The sequence below is a fragment of the Triticum urartu genome, chromosome 2A (genome assembly GCF_056163025.1).
Source record: "Triticum urartu cultivar PI428250 chromosome 2A, HENAU_Tu73, whole genome shotgun sequence".
Classification (NCBI taxonomy): Eukaryota; Viridiplantae; Streptophyta; class Magnoliopsida; order Poales; family Poaceae; genus Triticum; species Triticum urartu.
Genome location: NC_141874.1, coordinates 737,606,865 through 737,626,376, shown reverse-complemented (window position 1 = coordinate 737,626,376; position 19,512 = coordinate 737,606,865). Strand labels below are relative to the sequence as shown.

General features: G+C 47.5%; 1 protein-coding gene across 1 annotated transcript; it reads right to left on the bottom strand.

Annotated features, from left to right (window-relative positions):
* Positions 1-14,872: 14,872 nt before the first annotated feature.
* LOC125540221 (uncharacterized) lies at positions 14,873-16,252 on the bottom strand. The gene has a single exon (XM_048703798.2). It carries the CDS (start codon positions 15,871-15,873, stop codon positions 15,154-15,156), a length of 720 nt encoding a protein of 239 aa, XP_048559755.1. The 5' UTR covers positions 15,874-16,252; the 3' UTR covers positions 14,873-15,153.
* Positions 16,253-19,512: the final 3,260 nt, after the last annotated feature.

The window sequence follows — 19,512 nt, the reverse complement described above, 5'->3', positions numbered from 1 at the left end:
AGCCTGACCTCGGCTTATATAATGTACTGGAGGCCTAGGATTTAGAGAAGTCCTTAGCTTGTAAGCAACTCTTGTGAAAATCTTCTTTTATACATCATGTGATATCCAAAAAAGCCCATTAATGAACCGCCATGGAAGACCTCAGCCCGACCCACATAGTCGAGAGATGCTGTGGTGAGTACTCCTTGTCCAGGACACCAGCTAAGAGAAATAAATCATTATAATGTGCATTCATATAGCAAAAATAAATTGATCAAGCCAAAAGGTTCATATTAATAGGTAGGTCATACTATTACAGCTAGAAGGTCAATATTAACACGAATATCACAGTGTTAAAAGTGAATGTCAAAGCACAACTATTAATTTAAATGAAAGCCTAAAATGCTCCAAAAGGCGTTTGATCTCCAAAAGAAAGTCAGAGTTAATCGAATCATCACAACGCAGGAATATCAAGTCTTAGAGATAAGCTAAAAACGATAGACAAGTGATGTGCATAGGCGATAGAAGGTGCTGAGAGCATTACGTCTAGAGACGATGGATGGTGAGGGAGAGACGGCGCCCTTATTTGTGCTAAAATGGAAGGCGTAAATGACACCTTTCTGCATGTTGGCATGGTGGTGAAACCATGACCAGTTCGTCGTGGTGGCCCTCTTGTCGGTTCCAAGGATGAAATGTGTGTCGCAGCTCACGGCTCCATCTCCGAGCTTGAGTGGCAGTGTGTCATCCTCTTTGTTAATGTATTTCTGTAGTTTGTCCTCGGTGTACTCCACCTGAAAGTAATGTGAAGGCAAACAAAAGCAATTAGTTCTTTGCAAGAGTTATTCTCCAATATTTTACTTGTATTGACAAGAAGATATAAGAACTATGAAATAATTAGTGAGCTAGAACAAATGCAATAATAAAATATTATGGAAAAGAGAGTTGAATGAATGCCAATGAGTGTACTAGAGTGGGAGAGAATGTCGGCGAAAGAAAATCCGCATTACAGATAGACATCGAAATTCAAAGTTGTCTTCGTCACATACATAGTGGGCATGGTGGTAAAGCATCAGTAGTGGTGTTGAAATATTTAAGTGAAAAGCACAGATATTCAGTGACAATCAATCAACAAGTTTTGCATGATAAAAATTAATAAAATGTGGCAGTGTATAGTATGGATATATAACCTGCTACATCAATCAATGCAAGCCAGCAACATGCTAGATCTTTAAAAAAACATAAGCCAAAAAATTATCCGGAAATTTTACAATATATAGATGTGACAAATTACTTTTCGAAGTATTTGTGATGTAAAGGACACCATGAAGTTTGTATGTGTTCAAAAAAAACTGTTAACAAAACTTCATATGCAATGAAGAATTTTGTCGTTCTCAACATGAAGAAGGCTATCGATGAAGAGATGGGTATCACACTCATTGAAGAACTACAAGAAGAAGATTATTCTTGGTTCTTAGAAGGCCAAGATGAAGTTCAAGGCTGAAAAATATTAACATCAAAGATCGATCTTTGTTTGGTCACTTAGTAGCTGAAATTAAGTCCCTTATGGTTGATAGAGTGTTTCCGCAGAAACTTCATAGGTCTCAAAACAGTGTTGCAAATTGCCTGGCAAGGTAAAGTCGCTCTGAGCGAGCTACGGCTGTGTGGCTCGGTAGAGGAACCCCATGTATTGAAAATCTCTTGCCAAGAGATTGTAGCCCTATCATAATGGAATAAAACCCTTTTGATCTCGCAAAAAAAAAAGGGCAAAACTTGGCAACACAAACCTCACGTGTGCTACGTACACATAATGCTATGGCAACCAACAAGGCTACCGACGACCAACATCAATTCCGCTACGTGCAAATTTGGCAAGGAATTTGTGTAGTGCCGTATGTACGTTTCTATTGTAGTTTTGGCCTGGTCCCTGAATATGGCTGAAGAACTGTGCAGGCATCTTGGATTCTACCCATGATGCCTTCGGTTGTTGCTTCCCACATTCAGTTCAGTTCCAACGACCTCACTCCAAAACCCGTGGCATCAATGGCGGAGCTTGATGAATATTATTGAGGAGGCTAATCTAAATTGAGGGGACAAAGAAGATAAGTCATGCATGAACTCTGAGAATTTTTTTATATTCAAACCTAATAATTAAAGATATAGAGTTTTTCTAGAGTAGAGGGGGCAATGTCCCCTTTTGGCCCCATGAAGCCCAGCCACTGCATGGCATATCATATAAGCACTCGTGCGTTGTAAGTAGCACGGCACGTAGAGCTTGTCCTTTCTTTCTAGTAAAATACTAGTGGGATTCCTGTGCCGACATTGGATGTACCGAACCCCGTGTCGTTTCTGCACATTTTTTTAGCGCAACCCGTGTCTTTGCTTGACATATAAGAAGAATTTCATGTCCTCTTGCCCCTTTCGGTGCATTCTCTTTTGGACAAAGTCGTTTCCACTACTAGTACGTAGTAGTCTTTCTCAGGTTTGTGTTGCTCTCATTTGCTTTGCTTCGGGCTTTGACGGTCTCAGGCATCAATTTCCCTTTGGGTCGCCGAGTCAAAACCGTGCCGCCCTTGGCCTTGGCCTTGCGTTTAAACCTGAGAATAGTTTGTAATCCAAACCAAACCCAGATCAATCCATACATGTACTAGTCTATTAGTCAAGCCAAACCAATCCAAATTGTAAGTGCTATAATCCAAACCAAATTGAACTGCTTGTGCTTTCAAACCAAACCAATCCAGCCCATTTCCTAAAATCGGTTTGTGCCCAAAATCTGAAACTATGGACAATGGACTGCACATGCGCACGTGGATAGCTGCTGATGCTTTCATACTCATTTCCGTTACTGAACACCCAGGCTGTTGATGCACCTTGTTGCAGTCAGCGAAGTAGCAGATGGACATGCCGGCTGGTGGTGCACCACTGCGTAACACCGATGCATATGTACGCGACTTGGTCGCCGGCGGCGGGGTCTTGGTTCAATGGCAACATTTCATCTACAGAGCATATGTAAGTCTTGGTTCGGTGGCAACATCTCATCTACAGAGCATATGTACGCGACTTGGTCGCCGGCGGCGGCATCTCATCTCATCTCATCTCATCGAGAGAGAGAGAGAGAGAGAGAGAGAGAGAGAGGCGTTGGCCGGAGCTCAGCCCAGCCTAGCGGTGGCCGCCCGTCAAAGCTGCTCGCACGTTTGGTGGCTCAGTTTGGTTTCAGACTCTGAGTTGAAACTGTTTGAGACCAATTGGTCTCTGTCCACATCAAACCAATCCAGCCCAAAAAGAAGTATAGCCCAAACCAAACTAAATTAAGGCCTATTTTGTCCAATCCAATGACAGCCCAATAGGAAACCAAACTGAAACTGTGGTTTGAATCCAAACCATTCCCAGGTTTACTTGCGTTCCTTCCCGAAGCTACACGGAGACCGGACAGCTTTGTGTGGCACCAAAGTGTGGGAGTAGTCCAGTTTGATCGTGTCCTGGCGCTTACCACTGACCGTTTCAAGGCAAAAGAAGGAACAAACGAGGTAGAGCGACCTGTGACGTGACGCTCGCCCCGCCGGGCACGCACTTGACATGTACTGCGGCTGCGTCCGACGGGCGCTGTCACGATACTTGGTGACGCGCTCAGCGGTTCCAGTTTCTCTTTGCTTCGTGGCGTATCATACGTTGTACGTACGTACTACTATGAGCAGCACGGTACGCATAACTCGTCCTTTCTTTCCACTACTATAAGAAACTGCTGGGATTTCTCTTCCGACATTGTATATACCGAACTCCATGTCCTTTCTATGCTTAACCTATTAGGCTCGAGCCTAGATGGAATACCTTCTTATTTTATGTCTATGTTCCTATTCAACAAGACTTTTATTGAGAAAATGGATAAACACCGGAGAAGATTTTCCTGGAAAAGGAAGAACAATAAACGGGCGTATCATATGATGAAATGGACTAGGGTTTGTAGGTCCAAAAGAATCGGTGGGCTGGGGATCAAGGACCTCCACAAGCAGAACATTAGTCTGTTGACCAAGTGGTGGTGGAAACTTGAAACTAAAGATGGGTTGTGGCAACAAATTATTCGGGCCAGATATTTCAAGAATAAAACGATGGCTAATATTCGTAGTCGTTTTTCAAACTCCCCTTGCTGGAAAGCAATTATGAAAGTTAAAGAGACATATATGGCTGGGAGGGCCGTTAAGGTTAATAGTGGGAACTTGGCTAGGGTCTGGCATGAGCCATGGATAGATGCTGTGCCATTATGTGAAAAATTCCCCGTTTTATTCAGTATATGTCAGGATCAGGATGAGACTATTGCAGATTTTGTGGCGAAAAACTATAGCCTGGGTTTCAGGCGTAGGCTGTTTGGGGAGATCAATGATCAATGGGAATGGGTAGTTTCTGAGGCAAAGAAATATACTTTGAACAATATCCCTGATACAGTGTTTTGAAAGTTGTGCAAGAACAAGAGACTTACCACTAAATCGGTGTATAAGTGGTTGGAGAGGGATTTAGCTGGCCCTAACTATAAGTGGATCTGGAAAGCTAGTATCCCACTGAAAATCAAAATATTCTTATGGCAGCTATTCCAAAATGATGTGCTTACCCGAGATAATTTGAGGAAGAGGAAATGGCCCGGGAATCCTGTTTGCTCTTTCTGTACGAACATGGAAACTGTGAACCATCTACTTTTTACATGTCCTCTTGCTCGAACAGTTTGGGGGGCCCTGGGACTTACGGCTGGAGTATCCTGTTGCCCGCGTTCCCTTTGGCAAAGCTGGGCGTGGTTGTATAAGTTTTTCCCTGGTGGAAAACAATTTTTCATGATGATCATTGCGGCTTTGTGTTGGGGGATATGGTGTCTTCGAAACAAAGTTACTTTTGACAATTATAATGCTCGTTCTCCGCTGGAGGCTGTTTTCAGTGCATGTTCTTTTATGTTGTACTGGACAGGACTACTGAAGGAAGAAGATAGGTCGAAATTTCAGGCGGGCGTGAAGAGATTGGCGTATGTGGCAGCAGCTCTGGCGGACAGGACTCACTCACGAGGTGTGATGCGACTGAAGGATGGAGAGGGGATCCAGATCGGCTAATCTGCTTGGTTTACAGTCCACTAGGGTTTGATGCCCGTTCTGGAGTCTTATATGCTTTTGGAGAGTTGCTTCTTTATGCCTGAGTAGACTATGTAGTCTATCAGGTGGTGCACTATTTTCGTGGATGAGGTTAGGGTAGTGGCTAGTCGGTGTTGTCAGGTTTCCGTCCTATGGCAGTTGATCCGTTTTAGGGTCCTCTTGCGGTGGGTTTCCTGTCGATGCTCCAGCTCGCTCCTCCCCTTTCAGTCTTATTTTGGATGTGGTTGGCTTGGTAAAACTACTGGAACATTGTATTTCCGTTGATTGCAAAATTAATGAAAAGGGGTGCGAGCCCGGTTAGACAAAAATGTCCTTTCTATACTTTAAAAAAGATGGAGCTCGTGTCTCTCTCTCTCTTTGCGAGGGAGCTCGTGTCTTTCTCTGCACGTAAAGAATCGGAGAACAACTCCATGTCCTCTGCTCCTCCTTTCTCCGACGGAATCGCTACAAGTCTATCAACGATATACTTGGAAGTTGTGGTTCGCTTTGCTTTGGCAGCGAGTCGCGTTTCCCTTTCGACCGCCGGGTCAAACCCCACCGCGTCGGCCTTGGCCGTGCGTTCGGTTCCAAAGCCCCACAGAGAGCGGCCAAGTTGTTCTACTATCATTCTATGCCGCCAGTCCAAAGTAAGAATTCCAGCTTGATCGTTCCGTGGCGCTTGCAGTTGCCACTGACCACTGACCATTTCAAAGTAGAGGAACTCGACAAGCGCGGTGCGGCGACTCCTGCTGCGGCTACGTCCGACGCGCGCTGTCAAAGTGTACTTAGCACAGTGCCCAGTCTCCGCTCCCGTTGGTCTGAGCCGCCGCAGCGTCACGGGGGGTGGGAGCGGGGGACCGGCGGGGCAGCCGCCGGTGACGCGTCGCGTCCCCATCAGAGCCGTCTCCGAGCGCCTCGAGATCCGAGCCGCCTGCCAGCATCACGGGGCGCAGCAGCGGTTGGGCCAGCCGGGCCCGTCTCCGACATTCGCACCCGATAACACGGCGCACAGGAAAGAAAGAAGAAAAGAGAAAAATGAAAGCGGGCGCACGGTGATAGAGAAGGAAAACGCATCATTCCTCCTCCGTCTTGGAGCGGGTTTCGAGGACACCGAGGCGAGAACAAAAGGCCTCGTGCTCGCCGCCGCGCCACTCGTCCCACCCTAGGAACCCGGTGCGCTCGTACGCTTGCAGGACGTGCTGCTCGTACTCGCCTCGCGTGTCGCTCTCTGCTCCGTCGCGCTCGTGCATCGCAGTCTTTCATTGCTCTCGGCATCCATCGATATGACGAAACCAAGAGCGAATCATCGACGAGACGGAGAATCTTGTCCACGACATGTTGACAAAATTCTTGGTTAAGTACGGCTCCGCGGCTAGGGTTTGACTGTTAACCACGAGCCGTAGTTTTGTCGCCCGATGATGAATAGTATGCTTTTCTCCAGCGATGAGGTCTAGACAGACGCTGACTATTTTCCTCCGGCCACGTCCCCACGGGCCCGGAGGTAACCTTCTAAGCAGCTTATCAGATAAGTCAGGAGACAAAATAATTATGTCAAATAGTGTCTCATCATAAGCCACGAACCAAATCGGAGCATTGTTGCTTTGCCTCCCGGCGTTTTTGCACTGCGGCGTCGCTGTCGCACTGCCAACAATGCCATGTCCCGCACCCACGGCACGACGACACCGACCCATCGGCAAATCTAACCCATCTAATTAATTAACCCACGCCCGCCCACGCGGCACGGACAGGCCCATGCACTGCACCGTCGTACCGTCGCCGTACCCAAACCCAGCAGGGGTACCATTCACGATTCATGGGCACATTCATGGCGTGACAGCGCCCAAAAAGCTCCACCAAATCGATCGATCAATCGATCGAACCCCAGCCTAACAAAAATCAAACTCGAGTTCATCTCAATTCTACAGGATTTTAGGTTGTTCGGTTGCATCATATGAAAAAGGGATATTCTTTCATAAAGATTTGAGTGGATGCTATAGATCAGCTGTACACATAAATCATTACGAAAAATTCATATATAATTCAATCCTACAGATCAAACAACCAAAGTACAGTACGAAAAGATCCTAATAGCCTGTTTGTTTGGGGGGAGTTGGAGCTAGGGAATGGGAATTTAAGGTGGCTGGGACTAAAAATCTCTTGATTACATGGACTTGGGAATTAACAAGGGAAGGGGAAGGGGAATTAGGAGGCCCAACTCCCATCGATCTCTTCTTTGGGGGGACCCTGGTAATTCCGTGAAGGAAAGGGAGTTGACGCCTGGAAGAAAATTGTTATAGATTTATTGACCCATCTCCCGCAAAGAAAGAAAAAAACTCCACGGAAATCCTACTTGCAGCGACATCATTTTTCCTCCAAATAAATCGGCCAGCTCTAACTGTTTACTAATCTGCAGATGCAATGCCAAGCACGAGCACATCTCATGCAAGAGGGGCACCCAGCAGCGTGTAGCCCATCTGATTTTGCTACGTAACAAAGTTTGATTCGTTTATCTTTCTTTTACAGACCGATGCAGATCTATTTTCCCTTTCTACTCTTTTTTTTGCCTTCACATGTTACGATTTTGTTTCAACATTTGCGTGTCCCATTCTTTCTCCATTGTTCATTAGAATTATTCCCACATATAATTCCCACCCCACACCAAACGTGGGATTAGGACTAATAGTCCACTTGCCAAGCCTAATCCCTCAGGCAACTCCCTCTCATAAATTCCCAATCCCTTTCCCTTAAACAACCAAACGCGTTGTAAGGGGTCTAATCATCCAAAAAATCCCACTCTGTAATTTGTTAGAATCAAAGGACCCCTTACTCAAAAAAAAAACTCCCACGGGTCCTTTTTACTCTGCATATGAGATTTGTCTAAAGTCAAACTTCATAAAGTTTGACCAACTTTGTAAAAAATAATATCGACATTCACAATGCAAAATTAATATCATAGATGCGACTTGAATTTAATTTGCATATTCTATAACTTTATTGTTGTAGGTGTTGGTAATTTTCATATAAATATGGTCAAACTTTACGAACTCTTACTTCAGGTAAATCTCATATGCAGAGTAAAAGGGACTTCACCATAGGAGTATTTGTCAATAGTTGTGTGTATCGTAATAATGCAGAGCCGATGATCTCAACTTTAGAGAGAAAAAAGGTTCGTCAAACCAGATTACACTTGCGATGTAGATGGTGGACCCTAGGCATGAGCGGCTGTGGGAATGACTATTTTGGTGTTGTTTCATTTTATTTCAAGCATGCTTCTTTCGGTTCGATAGACCAGTTTTTGATTAATATGTCCACCTTTAGTGGTCCTCGATAAAAGGGGGACGTCAGCAATCAAATTATCGATCTTATCATTTTTTATGCTCCGTGGATGAGATCCGTTCACAAGTATGGAGTGTATGCACATGTGTTTAGAAGAAATACAAAATTGAAGTCAAACCAAAAAAGGGAAAGAAATGCTCGCTGCATTTGGTACTCCTCGGCGCAAATTTTTGAGTTTGTCTCTTCCAATCATTGAAGTTCTTCAACAAAATCAGTGGTGAGAAGTACTAGATGCATCAAACTTTTCTTTCTCTCTCTTCTAATTGATGCTCTCATTTTCAAGGTCATCACTTTCCTTTTTGGAAGCGTCATCTTGGGAGTTCAGAGCGCCTAACTCGAGGGGGGGGGGGTGATCGAAGACTGGAGGCGGCATTGCCGAAGTTAGTGTGTCGTTGGCCATTTTCTGACGCAATTTGCAACGGTGCAACCAACATAGGAACAATGTGTGTGTGCGCGCACACATGTTTGTTCGATGTAGGAGAATGCCTAGTTTTGCATCTCTTGGAACATGTCTCATCTCTTCGGCAATGGTAGGATTGATAAATGTGATCATGGTGGACCCAATTTTTGGTGCGGCGAAGTCAAAGTCATCTGGTCACTAGTGCGACAAATGACGTGGCAAAGCCAGTCATGCCGCCAAAGTCAGAGTCGTCTGGTCATTAGTGCGACAAAAAATGTAGTGAAGTCAGAGTCGTCCGGTCATGAGTGCGACAAATGATGACGGTTTTGGTGTTAACTCCATGTTGGTGTGGTCTGGTGTGTTTGTCTAGTTGTGTCATTTTTTGGCGATCTATCCTTTTGAACGGAACACCTAGCTAGAGGTGGAGCAACAGGAGGCGGCATTGGTGAACTTGGTGTGTTGTTGGCAATTGCAGGTTCAATTTTGTGCCAGTGCAGCCGACATACAAACGATGTGTGTCCATGTTTGTTTGGTGTAGGAGAAGGGCCAATTTTCATCTCTTCGAGCATGTTTCCTCTCTTTGGCAATGATAGGATTGGTAGACATGGTCATGGTGAACCGAAATTTGGGTGCGGCAGAGTCAAAGTCATCTAGTCACTAGTGCGACAAATGACGTGGCGAAGCACGCCCTGGCGACAAGTCAAAGTAGTCGTTATCGTCCGGTCATGAGTGGGAGAGATGATGACTGTGTTGGTTGCGACTCCGTAGTTCCTTTGTTGGGGTTATAAGTGTATTTTAGTCTTAAATACACACACAAAACTCTCAAAGCGAAGAAATACTAATAAAATGAATGGTTCAAAAGATGGTAGTAGTCCCCTTTCGAAAAAAGAGAGAGATGGGAGCAGCAGTGGCATGGGAACTTCCCACTTTTGGGTCAAATTCGTAGGAGTTCTGCTGCCACGTCGCGGCGGTTGTTGCTACTGATGTGCTAATTAATTCCTGGTTGAGCTCGAGCTTTACGAGTGCCAAGAGCTGCTCCCACTCTCACTCACTAAATCAAATCAATCAACCTACAACAGCAACAACGATTGTACTGTACTTACTACCAGTACTACGCATGACTCCATCATTGAGGGGAGATGGATGTCACCAAAGCGAACTATGAGGACAGGTACAAATGTCCCATGAGAAAAAATAGGTTATTTTTATCATATGGATGGATCGTACAACCCTTACATGGTCTCTTGGCATGAAACTGGGGCATCTATATTGATTTTGTTCTCTCCAACGTAAGCTATTGCCCTCATTAAAAGATAGAAAGTAGACTCTCACTACACATGCAACCCTACTCTCCACTTCAACTTTTTTAGCTTTATGCAACGGACCACACTTTTTCTCCACAAGCACCCGCCTCCTGCCGAGGATCCCGCTACACTATCCGAACCTACTTTTCCTGATATCCGATCCTACATGGCCTGTGGTGCATCATCCTAGGGCTATGCATTGTCCATGCCCTGAGTAGCAGGGGGACAAGCTTAACGATGGCTTTGCAGAACTCCAACGCCTTTGCGCAGATGCCTTTGCTTAGCAGACAAGGCAATGGACACAGGACATGGGCCAGGTGACAACGAGGTGGGCACCGAGCATTTCTTGGCTTTGACAAGAACTAATTAAAAGAGCAGATTCTTAGTCCTGCTACTAATAGGAGGAATAAATCGACAGAGTCAAACCCTAACATAAGTAGTACGGGTCAGGCCCAGTGGCGGAGCTTTGTGGGGCGAAAGGGGGCCATTGCACCCCCCTACTCTAGGAAAACTCCCAAGTGTACTCCTAATATTATTAGGCTTGAATATCAACCATTCTCAGAGTTCATGCATATTTTATCTTCTTCACCCCCCCTCAATTCTGATTAGCCCCCTCAATAATCATCATGAAACTCTGCCACTGGTCATTCCATGCATAGCCGCACCATCGCCGTACCCAAAGACATCAGTACCATTCACGATTCCTGGGCGCATTCATGGCGTGACAGCGCTCAAAAAGCTCCACCAAGTCGATCAATTGACCGGAACCCCAGCCTACCGAAAATCAAGTTCGAGTATTGTTGACACGTTGATGTTTTGGTCTACTATAGTCCTTGTCTTCCATCCACTTTGCTCAGGAAAATAGTTGCCGATGGTTGTGTGTATCGCAATAATGCAGAGCCGAGGAGACGAGGATCTCAACCGCATCTTCAAAAAAGAAAACGGTTCGTCAAGCAAGATTATATTTGCGGTGTTGATGGTGCACCCTAGGCATGGGCGGCTTTGGGACCGATTTTTTTATTGTTGTTCCGTTTGATTTCAATCATGATTATTTCCTAATCTTGGTTAATATGCCCACCTCTAGTGGACCCCCTCGATAGGGGCAACTTATCAATGAACTTATTGATTTTGATGCTCTGTAGATCCATTCTCGAGTATGGAGTGTATGCACATGTGTTTGGAAGATACAAAACTAGAGCCAAACCACAAAGAGAGAAAGAAACACTCACTGCATTTGGTACTCCCCACTACCAATTTTCGCGTTTGTCTGTTGCGATAATTCAAGTCCTTGAACAAAATCAGTAGTGAGAGGTAGTGAATGCAGCAAATCGTTTCTTTCTATCTCTTTCAATTGATCATCACGTTTTACAGGTCATCACTTTTTTTAACATCATATTGGAGATATGTCCTTTTGGTTAGAGCACCTAACTAAAGGGGGACCAATCGACGACTGGAGGCGGCATTGCTGAAGTTGGTGTTTGGCCGGCCATTGCTGACGCAATTTGCAATGGCGCAACCAACATACGAACAGTGTGTATCCATGTTTGTTCTATCTAAGAGAGGGTCTTGTTTTGTATTTCTTCGAACATCTGTCCTCTCTTCGGCAATGGTAGGATTGATAACTATGGTCATGGTGGACCAAATTTTTGGTGCGCCATAGTCAAAGTCATTTGGTCGGTAGTGCGACAAAAAATGCAACGAGGTCAGAGTCATCCGGTCATGAGTCCGACAAATGATGACGGTATTAGTGTTAACTCTATGTTGATGTGCTGTGGTGCGTTTGTTTGGTTGCGTCAAATTTTGGGAATCTATCCTTTTGGGCGAAGCACCTAGCTAGAGGTGAAACGACCGACTAGAGGCGGCACTGGCGAACTTGATGTGTTGTTGGAAATTGTGGACTCAATTATGTGCCGGTGCAAATGGACATAGAAACGTTGTGTGTCCATGTTTGGTTGGTGTGGGGGAAAGCCTAGTTTTCCTCTCTTCCAGCATGTCTCCTCTCTTCGGCACTGATAAGATTGGTAGGCATGACCATGGTGAGCCCGAACTTTTTACGGCAAAGTCAAAGTCATCCAGTCACTAGTGCGACAAATGACGTGTCAAAGCATGCCCCGATGGCAAAAGTCAAAGTTGTCTAGTCATGCGTGTTGCAAAAAATGTGGTAAAGTTGGTGTCGTCTGGTCACGAGTCCGACAAACGGTGACGGTGTTGGTTTTAACTTCGTGGTTCCTTTGTTTGCGTTAAGTGTAATACTATGTATTTTCCCTTTTTTACTATCAATCAGGTCACTAACATATGACCTAGTTTTTTTTCCAACTGTAGAATCCTTTTGGCATGTATCGATTGCATTACTAATTTAATTGGTGATGAAACAAAGTTTCGAAGCACGTATTAGGAAATATAAACTTGGAGTGAGGGAGCGCCATTTCTTGACTGAGGGAGCACCATTCCTTGCAGAAAATTTCCATGAATGCAACCTGAAAATCCCATAATAACATAATGGATGTGCAACGCAAACGCGGCGTCATAAAGGCCCCTTCATTCCTTGGCCTTGCGCAGCAAACGCCTGCGATGGACGCTGCTTCGGTGCCGTAACTGCACCTGCAGTTGGGTCACCTGGGATCATCGAAGCCGCTCGCTCATTTAAACCAAATGAATGAATTCGCAGCAGCATCATCAAATGCGGCGATCCATGATTTTCCGTCGCTGCCCTCCCCTCATTACGACCTTGCCCCTGCGGTGGTGTACCTTGGAGTGGAGTGGAGCAGCGCGGGCGGCAGTGAGTGAGAGTGAAGCACGCAAGGCCGTGGTGCAGGTACATTGCATGTGCCCATCAATTCCCTGTCCTCCGCTCCGGTAGCACCAGTAGTAGTACTCTAGGAGTGGAGTGACATACCACCCCGTCATCCGTGCCCTCGACTCCACTCCACTCGGCCTCAGGCCAGTTCCACCGCCCGACCCTAACAAATGAGGCGGCCCAGCGCGCGGGAGCAAATGGATTTTTATTCATTTTGTGTCCGCTTTTGATCTATCCATAGTTCAATTTTGCGCCGCTTTTGGGGTAAAACAAACACCACACGGACGCGCGGGCCGTCTGTGCATGTCCTTCCCTGACCCGCCCGTCGGTGGCACAGGGTATCTTCTAAAATGTATTCTTATTGTTCTTGTTTTCTTTTGTCTTGCTTTACTAGTCAAAATATGATGATGTATTTTTCATGTACCGAAAATGAATGATGAAAAGAAGTTAAGGACTTGAAAAAAAAAGTACACAGACAAGATGTGGCCGGGATGCGTCCGTGCGCTGAGCGCACGGCCACCGCATCGCAGGACAAATCCGGACACGACCCCATCGGACAGCATCCGAACAACGTGGAGTTGGCCTCATCGCCATCCACCTCCGTTTTCCCGGCGGGCTCACCGGCTACAGTGACTTCTCTGTTTTCCCTGCCCTGCCATGAATTCTCTCTTGCCCACTCTCTGTTTGGTTTCCTGCCAATGGCAATGGGTGTCATGTCCACCCACCCCTTGTTCTCAAACATTTTGGCAAGGCTAGTGTAGCGTGGGCATCATGAACCAGGCACGCCCTACTACCTTGTTGGCAGCTGTTCCAAAGGCTAGCTAGCGTGGGCATCAACAACTCAACATTGCAGCCAAACAGTGGCCCTTGGTTCCGGGCTTTCTCTCCGCCCAACGGAAACGCGGCCGTTCCCGTGCCATGTAAAAACGTATGCAGTTTCGTTGCAACATAGCCGCCAGCTAATGGTACGCATCAGCCATGACATCGCTCAAGGGAGCAAAGCTAGAAAAGCTTTCCCCCCCTAAGGAAAAAAGCAAGATAAGTGTGAGATAAATTTTGTGCTAGTAGGTTATTAAAGTGCACTAAGCTTTGTACTAGCTCTGGTAATAAAGTTAAAAAGGCTTAATTTCGTGGAGTACACGTCCGTCCCCGCCGAGCAGGCAGCAGAGTGGGAGCGAAACAAACAAACAAACCGCCCGGCCCACGGATAACTTTCACTTTGCAACTAGCAGGAGTAGCAATTCTTTTCGGTAAGTACCGATGCGGTACATTGGGAGGAGAAAATATCTACTCTACCAGTGCATCCTTTTGCCTCGTCCAATGAAAGAATAGAATACACCAAAACGCAGTCAAATCAAAGAAATACTAGTAATAAAAGGCCTGTTTCAAAAAAAGGTAGTGGTTCCCTTTCGAGAAAGAGAGAGGTGGAGCACGGGAGCTTCCCGCTTTTGGGTCAAATTCGCACCGGTTCTGCTGCCACGTCGCGGTGGTTGTTGTTGCTGCCGATGATGTGATGATTATTTGCTCTTTATAAGCTCGAGCTTTATCGGTGCCACGAACTGCTCCAGCTCTCGCTTACCAAATCAAATCAAATCAACCAACAACAACAACAACAAAGATTGTACTTGCTACTAGTAGTACGCATGATTCCATCGTTGAGGGGGGATGGACGTCACCAAAGCCCACCATGAGCGAGTGAGTAGCAGGAGAGCAGGGTTAGCGAGGGCCTGTGCGCAGATGCTTTTGCTTAGCACACAAGGCAATGGGTGCTTATGGGCCAGGCGACAACGAGGTTGGCACTTAATCATTTCTAGAGGCTTTAATAACAAGAACTAATTAAAAGAGCAGATTCTTAGTCCTGCTACTAGCAGCGGGAATCATATCAAACGACGGTTCGTAGAGCAAGATTTTGCTGAAGCAGCTCGCCAATGGCGAGGAGAGAAAGGGGAAATGGGGAAAGTTTCTTGTTGAACCAAATGAGCAAAAATATGGTACATGAGAGGCCTGGATGTGGGGAGATTTTGGTCGGATTGGACCTTCACAATCCCCACCCGGAGCCTCGGGGTTGCTCGTTCATCAGAGTTGCAAGAAATCAAAAGGTGCATAGAGCGGGTGCTCTTGCTTGCTTGGACAAAACGACCGAACTGCTACTACTACTACTGCTTTCACTGACCTTGCTGGTCTCCTTCCTCCCTAATCTACGACAAGTTCTAGCGGCGGCGGCAGAGGAGGTCAGGTCCAGGCGGCCCACACCTTCTCGCCGATGAAGCGCACCAGCTTGCCCACGGCGCTCTTCTCGGCCGAGTTGCTGGCGCCCGCGCAGTCGCTGTCGTCCGTCAGGGCCTCCTCGCCGCCGTAGAGGCTGTCCGCGCCGTCGTCCTCGTCGCCCTCGTAGTCGCCGTCCTCGCCGCCGTCCGACGCGCAGCAGCCTTGCGGTTGCAGGTGGTCATCCGCGCACCCGGCCTGAGCCTCCGCGGCTCCGTGCTCCTCGGCGGCGGCGTCGATGGCGCACGGCCCGCTGCGGCCACGGCGGCGGCGGCGGTGGCCGCGGCGCGTGGCGCCGCCTGGTCCTCCAGCTCCTTTGGCTGCCCCCTCGCCTCCGCCGCCGTTGCCCTCCTCGACGGCGTCGATGATGCGGTGGATGAGGTGGCGGTTGGGGGAGGCGTCCCAGCGGGCCCAGAAGCTCTTGTAGCAGCCGAAGCAGCCGCAGCCCATCTCCGGCTGGTGCGGCCCGTTGAGCCGCCTGCGCCGGCCCCCGCCAGCACCCGCCGCCGCGCCGCCAGCTCCTCCAGAGAGCAGGTAGGCGAGCACCTCCTGCTCCTCGGCGGTGAGCGCGGCCACGAGCGCCAGCAGGGTGGCGGGCAGCATGGCGAGCGCCACCGCGGGCGCGTCCGGCCCCGGCGCCGGCGCCGGGTGCACCCGCCGGCCCTTCCCCTGGTACAGCTTCTTCATCCCCGGCCCCCGCAGCAGTTGAAGTAGTAGCACTCACTGGCTGGCGATGGCGGGCGGGTTAAGTGGCGGGTAACAACCTGGTCGACGGCGTGCGGGGAGGGGGAGGGGGGGTTGGTGGGGTGGGTGGGGCTCGTCGGCTGCGACGTTGCTGTATGGCGGCTGCGCAGCTCTTCTCAGCTTCTTGGGGGGCTGAGGTGAGGCGAGGGGAGGGAGGAAGAGAACGAGGGATGGGCTAACCCTACCCTCCCCTTGGGGTGGTGATGGGGTGTGGTGTGGTGGTGGGTTGGGTCTGGTGGGTGGGAACCCAGGACCCTATTATTATTGCAGCCTGGGAGAAGCCAAGGCGATGGGGATGCCAAATCTCCATTGGTCCAACTTCGTCTTTGGTTTGGGTAGTCGTGGTACTACTACCTGTGGTGTGTGGCGTGTGTTTGGTGGTGTCGCGACGGCAGGCAACGGAAGTCTTGGATACGACCGCGTAAACGTAGGACGGTCGCCGGGGCGGCGGCGGCACGGCACGGCACGGCGGTGCAGGCGAAACGCACGGGCGTGTCGTGGTTGGACCTCAGCCGTGAGCAAGTTCAGACCTTTTTGGGAGAATTGGTAGGGGTGAGGCAGGTCACCCTGCTGGCTCGACGTAGTACGTACCAAGTGCCGTCCCGCTGGTGAAAAGTTTCGTGGTGGTGGCGGTGGTCGGGCGATGCGAGTTGCTAGGAGTGTTTCCCGGCCACGTACGGGGGTTCCACGGAGGTTCCCGCGGGGACGTGCGTGGTGGTTCGGGTGCCGCGAAATTCCGGTGTCCCCGACGGGGTGAGCTGAGGAGGAGTGCTATCTAGTTTGATGTGGATGTGGATGGGTCCGTCTCCGTCAGGGTCACGTGGAGCAGCGGCTGTGCGTGCGTGCCGTGGGTGGCCCGTTCCTTTCCACGGCGACTGCGAGCGTGTGTCCAGGTCGGCCCAAAGGATGTCGAGGATAAACAGGGGTTGGTTGGTTGGTGGTAAACCTTGTGAAGGGGCGATTTCGCGCAAGTTTTTCTAGATTACTGTATAGCCTTTTATGGCATGCCTAGCCACGGTCAAATTTGCGAGTCGTGTGCCACGTAGGCAAGGTAATCCTCGTTAAACCCTAAACCTTCACTTACTTAACTGAAGGCTCTGTTGTGATACTATTGTTCCCAGCAAGCATTGTTTCTTTCTTAATGAAAAACCTCGCCAAATTCATTTATGAAAAAAATTAACGGTTTGTTTGTTCTACAACTTTTTCTCTACCGTCCTGTAAAATGGAGTTGCTGGTGAGCTTTCCACTCCACCAAATTTCATCCGTTTTATTGAACACTTCAATTTCAATGAGTTCACTCGTCACTCCACCTCGATCTCGCCCATCCACACTTGGGCCGGGCCATTTTAGGCTAGCCCGAAGCACGACTAGAAGCACGACCGTCCACACAAGAGCTAACGGGCCAGGTTGGCACCACATGAATCATCTGCTGTGCTGGGAATCAAAATTGACGGAAAGGGGGGCACGACGACATGGAGATGGGGGCCAGCAAGACCCAAAGTGGGCATGGAGATGGTCAAACATTAGGCCCAAAGTTAAGAGAAATACTTAACTGAAGGCTCTGTTGTGATACTATTGTTCCCAGCAAGTATTGTTTTTCCGAGGCACTTTCTCAACGATTTCAATTGTGATTATGATTCATTTTATAACCTTATTAGTTCGTGAACTTGGAGGATTACGTGATTCATCAGAAAAAGGAATGATGGTTACTTTTGGTTTGGTGAATCGGAAACAATTTTATAGAAAAACTGAAGTAAAAATTCCAATTTCTTTTCTTTGTCGGAGTGGGGATAGCATTTCTCTTCTGCATGTCTATGGAGTTTTGCAAAACTCAAACACCTCAGAGATAGATATAGAGGTAGGAATTTGTCGAACGAACCACACTCCTTCGTAGACGTCATGGGTCCATTGATGAAAAGGGGCTGGGGAAAGTTTAAACCCAAGTCCTACAGTGATGGATATAAGTGCAATTGAAATTCCTGGGGAGTTATACATTTGTGTATTGATAAGCCTGCAAGTTAAGTTGTTGGCTGCTCTTAGCGATTGAGTGCCAACATGAGACCTATTTGTTAGCTTTGAACCGAGAAGGTCCCTCAACCATAGCGTGATACGAACCATTGGCTGGTTAAAATATGCCAAATTCTGCCAAATACACAAATAAAACCCAACCATACATGCCCACCCATTGTATCTTCTAAATCGTCTACACTAACAATCCACCCTTCTCCACCAAAAGGAGATTTTAGTAATATAACACTGGGACTGGAGAAAGCAGCAATTAATAGGACTTCCCTAATCCTCCCTTCCTTTCAGGAAGAACGTGAAATTCTTTTTCCTTAAATGGGAGGCAAATAGAGCTCTCGCACATTTTCGTTAATCCATGAACAGAATCTATGTATGTAGACACATGGATCCGTACATCTCGATCGGAAAAGAATCAATAGAAGGAGAATCGAACGATATCTTTCTCGAAACAAGAGGCCTTCCTCCACTAGCAGGTTTCTTCTGAAAACTCTATCTATTCTGGTGTGGATGGCAAGCAGGCCTATATTTCTTGGTTTCAATAGGACTCCTTACGAGCGTTCTTTCTATCTACTATTATCTAAAAATAATCAAGTTATTAATGACTTCATAACTCGTTAAATGCCGAGTAGGCACGAATTCCCCCAATTTGCGACCTACCATAGGGTTTGTTATGTAAATAGGTATATGTTCTTTTCCATTATGAATCGCGCCCCTGCCACAACATTTGCACATTTGGATGCTACTACCGTACTTTCCAGAGGATTAGCTTCCAAGGGTATTTATCCAGCAGTAGATCCTTTAGATTCAACCTCGACTAAGTTACACCCTCGGATCGTTGGCAACGAACATTATGAAAAGAAATAGCTCGCTAGATTAATTTATGAAAAGACAAAAAAAATCAGTTCGTTTGATCTACAACTTTATCTCTACTGCCCTGTAAAATGGAGTTGCTGGTGAGCTATCCACTCCATCAAATTTCACTCGTTTTAATGAACACTCCAATTTCAATGAGTTCACTCGTCACTCAACCTCGGTCTCCCCCATCCATCTAGAACTAATGTTGAGACTTGGGCCAGGCCATTTTAGGCTAGCCCAAAGCACGACTAGAAGGCACGGAATGACACAAGAACTAGTGGGCCAGGCTAGCACCACATGAATCATATGCCGTGCTGGAACTCAAAATTGACAGAACAGGTGGCACGATCCGACATGAAGATGGGGGCCAGCAAGACCCAAAGTGGGCACGATGGTCAAATATTAGGCCCATGTAGCTATTTAGCAGTTCTAAACGCACATGAAACTCACAACATGAGCATACCCAGTCCAATCTTTGTGTACCGTAGCAGTTATATCTCAAATCCATCCCAAATCCATGGCCACTGGTTAACCATGAAAAAACGATGGATGCCGCCGCCACTCCTCCATTCTCGTCCTCGACAGCCCTCCTCCAGATCTTCGGCAAAAATCAAGATCCACACCTCTCCCTTCCTGTGAGCTCTTAAGTTTTGACTACCGGCGAGGGAGGAGACTACTTGGCGGTGGTGCAAGACTATGACA